Source organism: Falco punctatus (genome assembly GCF_963210335.1).
Source record: "Falco punctatus genome assembly, chromosome: 1".
In the NCBI taxonomy this organism is placed as follows: domain Eukaryota; kingdom Metazoa; phylum Chordata; class Aves; order Falconiformes; family Falconidae; genus Falco; species Falco punctatus.
The window spans coordinates 108289106-108301152 of NC_137580.1; the positions used below are offsets into that span (position 1 = coordinate 108289106).

The window sequence follows — 12047 nt, forward strand, 5'->3', positions numbered from 1 at the left end:
CTGGGGGCCGCTGTGGCGGGAGGTTCACCCCTCCCGGCGGGCGCCGCGTTTCCAGGCAGACGCTCTGGCCCGCCCCTCTCGGCGGTGCGGTCTCGCTGGGCCGCGGCTGACGTTGGACAACAAAGATGGCGGCCGGGAGCAGCAACTACTGGGAAGGCGAGTGGGGCCTGGGGGTGGCGGGGACGGGGCGGCTGAGCGCCGCGGGGCTCTCCTAGGGCACGGTCCGGCCGGGACCGCTGCCGGGGCTCTCTCTGGACTGGCGGTACCCCCACCGGCCCCTCAACCATGAGGCGGCGGCTCCCGGCCGAGCCCCGCCGCGGGAGGCCCCGCGCTGAGGGAGGCGCCACCCGGCGCCGGGCCCTCCCGGCCGTGTGGGCCAGGGCCTGTGGGTGGGTGTTCAGCCGTGCCCCCGCCGTCAGCGCGGGTGCTGCCCCGTCTGTGCGGGCCCCCGCTCTCTGGGGGGTTCCCCTCGGTGGGGCGGGGGGTGCCGGCTCTGCTGGGAGGCGACCCCCGAAAACGCGCCCCCCCCCGGCCTGGGGCCCCCGCGCTGGTCTGTGACTTGTCCCCCGCTCTTGGCCGCCCCGTGCAGATCTCAGGAAGCAGGCGAGGCAGCTGGAGAACGAGCTGGACCTCAAGCTGGTCTCCTTCAGCAAACTCTGCACCAGCTACAGCAGCACCCGAGACGGAAGGCGCGACAGGTATAGGTACTAGCCCATTTCTTTACGTTTTAAACGCTGCTCCTGGTCCTCGGTTCTTTTTTATCATTTACTTGGTGCTAGTTCCACCTGTGGCTTTTATGCTTAGCCTCTTAAGAGGTTGGTTTCGGCATTTCTTGGTGCTGTGACACTGCTGTTGCTCTTGATGCGATATTGAGTAATACTGGCACATGAGTTAGGTGTGTGGGCTGTGGTGGAGCATATATATCACTAAGGGAAGCTGAATTTAAACTTCAGTCTGTAACTCTGGGGTTAACGTGTGAACCAACGATAGGGCTTTTTAATGTTCGCTACGTTGGCTGATTTTCTAGTTTTTCTTGTGTATTTAACTAGCAGGAGGTTTTCAGGGATTTCAGGATGAGGGGACTTTAGCCTTACGCCTCCCAGGTGGGCTGGCATGGTATTTGTGATCCCTGTTTTGATATTAAGGGAACTGGAGCGATGAGCAGCTGTGACTGATTCAAGGTTGGACCAGGGGACTAGCCCTTGGCTACGTGTTTCTTCCTGGCTTTCTCCTAAGATGAGTAGTAACGGTAATATATATATACGTATATGAACCAGATAAATACATACACATGTCCGTATATACAAATACTTTCTGTTCACTTTAGACAGATTCACATTTGACTCAAGAATTAATGTGATAAAACTTTTTGAGTCTAGTTTATGGGCTGGAGTTGAGGTCTTCCCTGCAGTTCCACAGCACTAATTATCAACTTCTCTGTCCCTGTGCACAACCTTTAAAAACTGCCATTCTTTGCTTACTAACTGTGGGTGCCAACACTCTGTATCAGCTGTGAGTGTGACCACTGTATGTATGTATGTTAATATTTTTACTTATCTCGTTATTGAATCCATTTTGAACATTTTCCATGAATTTCTGGTTCTGGAAGCCTGGAAACACCTCAAGAATAATCATGTTACCCATGGATCAGAGTCCTAGTCTCTTATTTCTGGCTCTGTGCTGTTACTTGCTATGCTATCTAATTGTTTTAATTATTTTTGCCATTCTATGCAAAAATTACTTCTCTTACTCTACTTATGGTAGATTATGAAAGCAATGAGTAGTCTCTGAAAGGTATTAGTTGTCATACTTCTGCAGGTTGGCATACCCTGTGTTGTGCTTCTGTTGCTTAGATATGACTTTTCACTGTGGGTTTTTTTTGATCTTTAAAAGCATATAGGGAAAGTGTACTGTATGAAACTGTAATTGTAATAAATTGTGTGGTTTGTATTGCTCTGTGTGACACTTGACTGCTTTAATAGGTCAGTGGGTTGTCCTGACTCTGTGTTATTAACGTGTAATTATGTAGTTGGTTTAACATGCTAATAGTGCAGTGCTCTGTCCTGCCAATAAATAAATAAATTGAGCGTAAAAATTTGGGAGAGAAGTGCATTGGTACTAGACACATGCTGGTAGTAGACAAGTTTTTGGTCCAGGCATGTCTTGGAAGATATGGAGAGGCTATATTTCCGCCATGTGATACTATGTCGTTAGCTCATATAAGAGTTAAAGGCATGTATGATAGGAAAATGTAATTTTTCTGAGTTTAATTCATACCTCTGGGAAACTTGAGTAGTGGAGTTTGCTAACACCTAACACTAGTGTTTCTTATTTCTTGCATTTGTGAAAAGATGATGTGTTTTGCAGTAACTGCTCCTCCTCTTTTTTTTCCTTAGTTCTGACACAACTCCTCTTTTAAATGGATCAAGCCAGGACAGAATGTTTGAGACCATGGCTGTGGAGATTGAACAACTTCTGGGAAAGGTAACTCAAGTTACCGTGGGTTTACTTCAGCATCTAGGTAATACTGCGGTACAAGTTTCTGTGATGAATGTTAGGAAATACTAGTGTGGGTGTTAGGTGAGTGTTTCTGTACATATGCACCTGTCATTAAAGCTGCTCCTTCAAATTATGTGTTGTAACTTTCTTGCAAGAATAAGCTGTTTCATGTTTTTGAGTTGTTTTTTCTTCCTCTAGCTTACTGGAATAAATGACAAAATGGCAGAATACACAAATAGCGCAGGAGTCCCGTCCCTGAATGCTGCGCTGATGCATACGTTACAGCGTCACAGAGACATATTGCAGGTAACAAACACATGTCCTCCTTGCTTTTATTTTGTTGAGTTGTTTGGAATAATTAGTAGCAGTGCTGGTATCACAGCATGTTTTAATGTCTTGCCAGAAGATTTAAATGCCACCGATCCCATCTCACTTTCCTTCTCTTCAGACACCACAATTAGTGAACTTGAGTTGAAAAAATAGCGTTTTTTATGTCACACTGGTGACTAGTACCTAACTAAGAACAGTAAAGCATGCTATCTTATTGTGTAGGTGTGTTTTATGTAGCAGAAGGAGAAAGTTACTGTAATAAATTACCTTGTCTGTGTGGTCTGTCACGTAGCAACATGAGAGGGAACATCACGCTTAAGAAAATAACGGTTGTAAAACCATCTAAACTGCTAAAAGTAGTTGAAGGAAATGTGAAGGCCAAAGCTGATAATTATTATAAATTATCCATGTTATAAATCAACCATGCTTCAAACTGGTGATGCTTTTGTGGCATAGTAATGTTAAAAATGCATGTTTTAGTTGGCTGGTCATGTACAGTTTGATTATCTGTTTTGTGTCTGTGCAATACACAATGTAAAAAGCATAATGTTTTGTACAGGCCATAGCATTTATATGAAAAAGAATTTTTACAATGGTTTTGGTTCCCAGTTAAATTGGTTTTTGAGAAGTATTAGCTGCCTAAGTGTTTTCAGATGTAAAATTGCAACATCAACATTAAAAAATAAATTAAGAAGTCTTCATTGTTCAGAAAAGACTTTTTTTTCATCTGGTGTAACTTAAATAAATCCAAGAACATCTTTACCACACCGAATAAGCAGGTTTTACTAGGGTTTCTGATTCAACCAGTGATGGGAAATTCTAACACAAAATGGTAATTAATCAGAAAGGTGAAAATATATGTGATTGGGGAGGAATTACAATGGATTTCCCTCTGTGACTTTAGCTGTAGCTATCAAAAGTTAGCAACTCCTGTAAAAGCAGTGAGGTTTAAGAATACTTTGCATTAACTTCCAAGCATTTTTGATGTTCATTTCATAAGTTGTTCTGCACTATGTATTAGAGAACAGTTAACATTTTAAAAGGTGGTTGCATCTTACGTGAGTGTATTATGGTGTTAAATTGATCTCAGAATCCTAATTTTGGAATAATTGTGTTATTACAGGATTATACGCACGAATTCCACAAAACCAAAGCGAACTTCTTAGCAATACGAGAAAGGGAGAATCTGTTGGGATCAGTACGAAAAGATATTGAGTAAGTTGTATTGTTTGTTATAGCAACGGGATGGGACTGTCCTCTGAGGGAGAAGGTGGAAACCCACCTGTAGGAGAATACTCAGCACAGCTTATTCATCTGTGCGCTGCGTACAGCAAAAAAAGTTACTGCTTGAATTCACAGCTCTTACCGAGATTATGTTTTCTTCTGTCGTTGGGTTTTAGATCATATAAAAGTGGGTCTGGCGTGAATAATAGAAGAACAGAACTATTCCTGAAGGAACACGAACACCTTCGAAAGTAGGTGTCATTTGTTACTTATGTTGGAGGTGCCTAACTTTTCTGGAGGGTGAAACATTCTTAATTTCAAGTATGCATGAAAGCGTTGTTTGTAGATACATATGTCTGCAATGAATGCCTTGCATAATCTATCCTGTGACAGTGCTGCTACTTACGCAGCTGGGGAAACATTTAGTGCTGCTGACTGTGCAGTACATATAGTAGGTAGTACTCATGGTAGTTTTCAGTGATTTTGACTTTTGGATCTTGCCAACACTAAGTGACATCTGTGTATTGTCTTCAGTGGGCTTTTGCAATTCACTTGTGACTCACACATCGTGCTTGGCATCCTGTCATAAGTAGATGGCTTTATGGTATACTGACTGGGATAAGGGTTAAAAAGCAAAACAGAAAGTCCCACTGGCTTAGCTGTTCTTCCCCTTCTTTTGTTCGTCAGTCAGACAGAAGAACCTTTGTTTCCTTTTGTCTTTACTGGGTAAGTGGGAAAGGGGATGGACGAGACTAATCCCAAAATTACCCGTGCACTTAAATATTTGCCAGTTGATCGTAGTTTATTGGTTGAGATAACAAGCAAAATGGAAAGCACTTTCTTCTTATTCCAGTTGCAGAGAGGGCGTTAGATTATGAGTAGCTGCCTTGTGCGTTCCTGGTTCAGCAAAAGCAGCACACTCGGGTAGAAGAGCACTGGAAGGTTCATGTTTAAATGTTAGGTCGTTACGAAGTAGCACTGATTTTCCTGCCTCTGTGTTGACTGTAGTCATGCTACGCATCAGTCTTGCACAAGAGGGCAGGCTTTCACTTGAAATAAATAAATAAAAAATTTACCTGTGGCTTTTTCAAATGTGCTTTCTTAAAGAGAACTTAAACTTCTATCTAGAACTGCATAAAAAGCTTTTACAGGAAATTAAAACCAAATTTTTCGGTTGTGGCTTACCACCACTTCATCCTCGATTTTCTTTGGTATCTTTAAAACTTAGAAATTAATTGATTTAAAGCTTGAATTACAACTTGTGTTAGGTTGAATTTATTATTAAACATACGTGATCAGGAAATGTAAAGTTTCTGGGAAAAAACCCTTAATCTTACTGTTATGGAGGTGAATGTTACCTGAAATGTTGGGCTTTGAAGCATCAGTGTCAGTTAATCTGAGTAAACCTGATTCTTTCTAGATGTTGTGTTTGGGGTTTGTGGTTTGCTTTGGTTTTTTTGTTGGGGGGTGGTAAATACTTTTATGCATTTGGCATCTTGTTAAAGAAGGCTACGTTATTTCTGGAATGGTAAAATATACTTCTAAGAAACTGACATTCCTCTGAGTGTGCTGTTTTGAAAAGCTTGAAACAATGAAAAGAGGAAAACTTAAACCATTTTGTGAACATAATCTGGCAGATATCTTCAGAATTTGAGCCTAGTGTTTGTTGAGGCATTGGTTGCTTTGATCTCTTTAAACATGCTAAACTCTCCAATACGTTTTTAGGTTAAAATTGCATGAGAAATACAGTTAAATAAGGCACTCTCAGGAGCATCTTCTAGATGATTATTTGAAAATGTGAAGTATTAAAAGAAAAAAAAAACATGACACTGAGAATAAGAAAACAAGAAGTAAGTGTGAGTTGGGAATCTTTAGGAAACAGGGCTAGAACTAATCATGGAATACTACTGCAAGGTAGAGATAACTCTAAGGTGTATGAAGAAATCTGGTGTAGAAGTAGAAGACAACCTTGGCGAGGAATCAAAGCTTGCAAGAAATTGAAAACTTTTGAATTGAGAATCAGTAAGAGATACTGGCAGAGGAAATTATTAAAGAGTTTCAACATATTTGTCTTCAGAGAAAGCAGTTAACGAGCTATTAATGCCAAAAAGCTGTAAAAGCTAGCAAAAGAAATCACCAAGAGCTGGCAGATTACACCAAACATACTCCTAGGATAAGCTGACAAACTTTGTGTGATTTGATGCTGAATATTTGCAGTGGAGTAAACCATGGTGCTAGAATGATGGAACTACGTGATGAATGTATATACCTCGGCACAAAGACACAACAGTAAAAATACCAATGTATTTTTAGCAAAGTTGTGAAACCTGTGAATAGAGCTTGAAAAATGGAGATGGGAACGTAAACTTTGCAAGTGTATTATTATATGCTGCAAAGTAATGAAATTACGGTGCAGGCGTTATATATTTCTATCAAATATTAGAGCGTTCACTTGGTCTTGACCCTTCTTAATTTATGGTATTAAGTACTTTAACCTATTACATATTTATTCCATGATCTGATAATGGAGAGTGTATGAGCTATTACCCCACTACAGAGTACCAGACTTGTCTGTCAGCCTTTTTCTTTGTGCATGACCATGTGGAACAGGATAAGCGGAAACTTGAATTTACTTTTGGCGGTGTTTTCTGTGAATGCTCTTTAAAAAGCCTGCTGGCAGCCCTAGGCAGTATTGTTTGTGGTGGTACCTCACTTGGGAGTAAGAAGACTGGAGCCAGAAACCTCTTATCTGGAAGGGACTTTGGAAAGAAGCTGAACCTCTGCCTTTTTCTTTTTCTGTCATATTGTGAATGTCACTTGTTCTGGAAGAAAAACGAAGGAGAATCTGTCGGAATTTTACATGTGAAGGTAATTGTAAAAAAGGAGGGAAAGTAAAAAAATCTGCAAGTACAGAATTTTGATGAATAAAAGGATCCAACTTGTATTAAGCACCAAGGGGATTGCAACAGCTGAAGCACTGTGCAAACCCTAGCATTGCCTGTAATACATAAACCTGCTATCCATTAAGCCATGAGGATCGTGCATCCATTTGGATTCACCACACTGGGTGGGGCTGGCTGCTGTGTCAGTGCTGCTGGCACGAGTCTGTTGTGCACTTTCACGTTAGGATCACGGTGCTGCCAGGGCAGCGCTCGGGCTGGGGCATGCAGGGCTCCGCGCTGCTGCACCCCTGTTCTGGGAGGCTTGGAGAAAGCATATTGTGGTGTTCTCTCTTCAGCTGAAAGCTTTGCTGCTGGTTCAATTCATTCTATAAATCAGCTGATTCTGAGCTTTATTGGGAAAGGAGGTTTGTCAAGAAATGTTATTAACTGTGGATAGGAGGCGTAAAGTTTCCAAGTTGCTCAGTTTCTTCCTTAACTTTTATACAGATAATTCAAGGATAGTTTTACCTACCTCTGGAGAGAATTTTTTAATAAAAGTTTTAACACCTGTTAATTAAAATGAGGCTGGAAGACAGGTATTGTCAAATATCAATGCCCTGTTAATATTTTTACCTAATACCTCAGATTTTTTGGCATGTCAGATGCTTAAAGTACCACCAAATCTGGCATGGTCATGGTTGCAATTGATTTTTGAATGCTTGTTTTCTTGGGTCTGTGCCATTCACTAAAGGTGTTTGTCTCATCTGTTCTGTTCATATGCTTTTGGCTAGGGAGGTAAACAAGTCATCCTTTTTCTTGTAATACTGTTTTCCATCTAAAGAAGACAATTTTGATGAATAGATCTAGCTTAGCATTTTAAAAACTGTTCTGAAAAGTGCTGCCTCAGAGGAAAGAGTCCTGTGAACTTAGTGTTTGCCCTGAGAAATTCTGCAGTTACTGGTGAGTTATAGTCTTTAAGTCAGCAAAGAAGGGACTAATGTGTTTGATTAAATTTGCAATATCGCATCTGTATGCAAGTGAAAATTTCCCTCGTGTTAGTACCTGCATTGTCTGTGAATGACATCATATCAGGTGATACCAATGAATTTGTGTAAAAATTGATGAAAGCTTCCAAGGTTTAGATAGAAATTACAGATTTTATTTTCTATGATGAATTCCTTGTAAAACTAGTGAAAACGAGACTGCTTAGACTGCTTGTCCTTTTCCAAAAGAAGTGGCTGGTGGTGAAGCAGGTGCTGGTGCAGATACCATTAGCTGTGTTTATCTGGTAAAAACATTTTCAGCTGAAGAGTATCAGGTGTGAGTGATGCAGGTAGATGAGATGAACCTGCTCAAAGTGTTCAGGCTAGCTGAGGGCTTGAAACACCCCTGTATGCCTTTGTTTAGCATTGGGAACAGGGTAGGGGTACCAGAGTAGGTGGATGAGAAACTTTGAAGGAGGAAAGGAGAGCAAACAAATGAGAGAGGGATGTGTTCTGGGTGTGGAAGAGAAAAGAGTAAGAGAAGTGAGCAAAAGAAATAACGGGAATCTGCAGCAGTTGTGTAATGGTGCCATTAATAATACATACCTGATTCATGGAAATAATTAGGATAAATTAATGTTTGTGCAGTACTTCATGTATGTGAAGTACTCTGGAGTACTAAGTATTTTTATTACTATTATTATAGCATTTCATTTTTCAGCAGAACTATTTCAAATTTCCTGTTGTTGTTTGGGCAGAAATGGCCACATTCAGTAGAGAATAATCACCGGGAAACTGCTTTCAAACTTTGTTTGTAATACAGTCCAGATCTTAATAGAGGGGGTGACTTATTGACTGTTTTTCCTCTAAATACTGATGTTGCTTACAAATTTTCACTTCTGTACTGATTTACACGGAAAAAGTCAGCCTAATGAGATGCAGAGACATCTTGCAGAGTTTTTGATTACAGGTGTGTTGATTTTCTGAGTGAAAAGCTACCAGTTTTCTGCCTTAATTTAATTTCCTTTTCTTTTATTATCCCGGTTCTCTGCATTGCACACTGATTTCCATTCACTGTGCTGTTGCTGCACAGGTTCCTGTGGATTTCAGTGGACCTTCAGTACTGGATTAAAACCAGGGAATTGCTGTTGTCTCCCCATCCGTCCGCTCCCTTGCCTCCAGTTGCAGGGGAAGGACAGGCAGATGCCTGAGCAGTAACTGCTCCGGCTGACACATTGTTTGCCACTGCATCTCCTTCATCTTCTCTTGGAAAGAAAGAGACTGTAGAAAAAACAGCTAATTCACCAATTCTTTTTGCCTTCCCAAGGTGGTTGGGGAAACAGCAGGGAGGGAGGAGTGTGATGAGCATCTTCCCTGGGTGCCTGCTGGCTGCCTGCTCTGCAGTCTCAGAACTGCTGAGTTCTACTTTAGTCAGGCCCAGTGAGGTTTTTTTTTTTTTTCTTTTTTAATTGCAAAGCTCGCCTGTAAATTAAACTTGGTGGTTGTTTGTGTCAAAGCAGAATGCAGTGTTCTTGTTGCTCCGTTCTCTTAATTTAAACACAGATTTTAACTGAAGCAGCACTTGATAATGAGTAATATTATTTGTTTTGTAGCAGTTATGAAAAAAACAAAACAGATCTGCTCTGAAGGGACAATACATGCTCTCCATGGCCTTCGTTTGGACTGTTTGCCAAGAAGCACCGAGTACGATTTAATTTGGCGACAGAGTTGCTGTGCAGTAGTGATGGAAGGCTGCAGCACTCTGTCTGTTGAAGTGGAAGACACAGTGCAAGGAGAGATTGTGTGATCTGGGTTAAAATGTTTCTCTGCTGGCCATTAATTGCAAGAGCTCTGGCAATGGTGTGTCACTATGTTTCCAAATACTGTTGACTTACTTTCTTCATTTCTGGAGTAAGGAAGTTTGGGAAACTATTGCATTAAAAGTGTGACCTGGTGCCTCAGCTAGCCTGTCAGGATGACTGTGGGAATTACCTTGCTGACTGGCTTACCATTTAAAGTCCGTAACACAGACTTTTTGGGAGCAGCAGCGCATATAAAATGGTTTTCAAAGAAGGGATTTTAACAAAGCAGGATTTTTGGTATGGCAAAAGCTTACTTAAAGATGCACAACATGTACTGTAATCCTATTTCAAAATATGATTCTATTTTTTCTTTCTGCTCTGTCTCCTATTGCTGTAGAGTTTTCTCAATTGCAGTTATGCATCAGGGAGTCCTTTCTTTAGCCTAACCTCTGCATGGGATTGAACAAATTTTATCTCCAGGCCTGCTGGCAGAACCTCTGTCTCTTGAAGATTCATGGCAGAACAACTCAAAGCCACTTCATAAGTGGCTGCATCAGCTCCGCTTTAACAGTCCCAGACTGAATACAAACATAATCGTGTACTTAACTGCAACACCAGACTGAGCACAACTTACCTGTTTTCTCATTTTAATAGTAAATACTGCTCAATGAGGGAGACAGTTCATGTCTTCTGGAAAAAAAGAAGCTTCGCTGCTTGTTATGTGACTAATTATGTGACTGCATGAGCAACTTATTGAAGTAGTTTAATGATAATTTGGGGAGGTTCAAAGCTTGCAGGCAATGAAGAAAGATGCTCTCCTGGGTATTGTTATTATTTTTAAATAACTTAATAAAAGAACATGAAAATCATCCAAGCACTTCAGGATTTAAAAGAGGTTCTACCTTTAAAAATAGCTTGAGCTTCATTAGAGTTAAGTCAACTAGTGCTTTTCATCTTCCTGTGCTGTATTTAGGACTTAAAAAACCAAACCTACCCCAAAACACTAAACCAAATGTTATATTCATCTCACAAGGTTTATTTGCATGCTATCCTTATAGTTTGGTTTGAAAAATACTGTAATCAGTGATTTCCCTGACATTGATGACCGTTGTGGTATTTTTATACCTCAGTATGTCTAAAATGAATGATATTTGAAGAAAGGCGGGGGGGACAGGGCACACCAAACAAAAAAAAAACCAACAACAAACCCACTACACACATGCACAAAATTTAATCTGGGACTTACTTTTTAACTTCCAGTACAAAATTGCATTATCCAGGTGACAAAGGATGGGGTCACACAGGTGTTAGCGCTAAACCTCAAACTCATTGTTTGCTTTTCATCTGTATAAAATGTGAAGGTTTATGCGTGAACTTCAATGTACCCACTGGGAAAAAGGCTACCGAAACTATCCTAGGTCTTTATGGCTGTCTGCAGAAACTGAGGAACAAACCCTCGCAATGTAGTGTGAAAGATTGCTTGAATGTGTCACGGAAAAAGAGTGGCTGGGACTAAAACTCGGCTCTGGTTCTTGGTTCTGGGCTTTACCTCAGGAACAACACTATGCCCTTGATTTGGGGAGAGGGAGGGATGTAAAACCAGACTTCAGACTTCAGAGCTCTGTGTTTGCTTCTGAAGTTGCTTGCTCGTTTCAGAAATAAACAAGTCAGTGCATGTTTTATTTGTTTTTAGCTTTCCTTTCAACACCATTTCTTAACTAGGACAGCTTCCCAGCCCCCCCCCCCCCCCCCCCCCAAGGTCTGTATTGAAATTAGGACTTTGACAAGTACTGAAATCCTTCTTACATGGGTTGGTTTGGAAAAGTAGGTGCATCTTTTGAACAGAATCAATGATTATGGAGTTTGATAGAACTTCTTTTGTGGAATCTGAGAATCACTTACTCTAATGAGGCATGTCTTTTTTGTCAGTGTGGCTGTGTACTTCATTCTTGTTTAAGGTCAGAAGTGCTTGCTCATTATTTGCTATTGGAACCTCCAGTAAAAACAAGCTGTTGAGTTTCATTTGGTGTGTATGGATACGTTAAATAGTGATTATTTCCATTTTTCTCAAATGCGGAGTGTACCTGTGGAAAGTTATCACGTTACTGTATAAATATCATTCTTGAGTTTATTTAATTTGAACTTCAGTACTAATGCATCAGAATGAGGTTCTTATCATTCTTGGCTGCTGAATGGTAGGCAATGCAGATATCTTAGTGTGTTGCTTTACCAGTGGTTTGATAAAAAGCATCGACTACCATCTGCTGAGGATAGATACTTTCTATCAAATCTATGATGGGAAGCAGAGCTAGGTCCAAATTCCCACT

At 40.9% G+C, this 12047-nt stretch overlaps 1 protein-coding gene across 3 annotated transcripts in view; it reads left to right on the forward strand.

Moving 5' to 3' along the window:
* The first annotated feature begins 27 nt into the window (after positions 1 to 27).
* GOSR1 (golgi SNAP receptor complex member 1) overlaps positions 28 to 12047 on the forward strand; it is a 31600-nt gene continuing 19580 nt past the window's right edge. For 2 of the 3 annotated variants that reach the window (XM_080384415.1, XM_080384417.1), the window contains exons 1-6: positions 28 to 156; positions 590 to 704; positions 2397 to 2484; positions 2698 to 2805; positions 3953 to 4044; positions 4230 to 4304. In XM_080384415.1, coding sequence (XP_080240541.1) covers positions 126 to 156; positions 590 to 704; positions 2397 to 2484; positions 2698 to 2805; positions 3953 to 4044; positions 4230 to 4304 — 509 coding nt within the window. In that variant the 5' untranslated portion in view covers positions 28 to 125. The remainder of the gene's footprint in view (positions 157 to 589; positions 705 to 2396; positions 2485 to 2697; positions 2806 to 3952; positions 4045 to 4229; positions 4305 to 12047) is intronic. The other variant, XM_080384416.1, reaches the window with a different exon arrangement.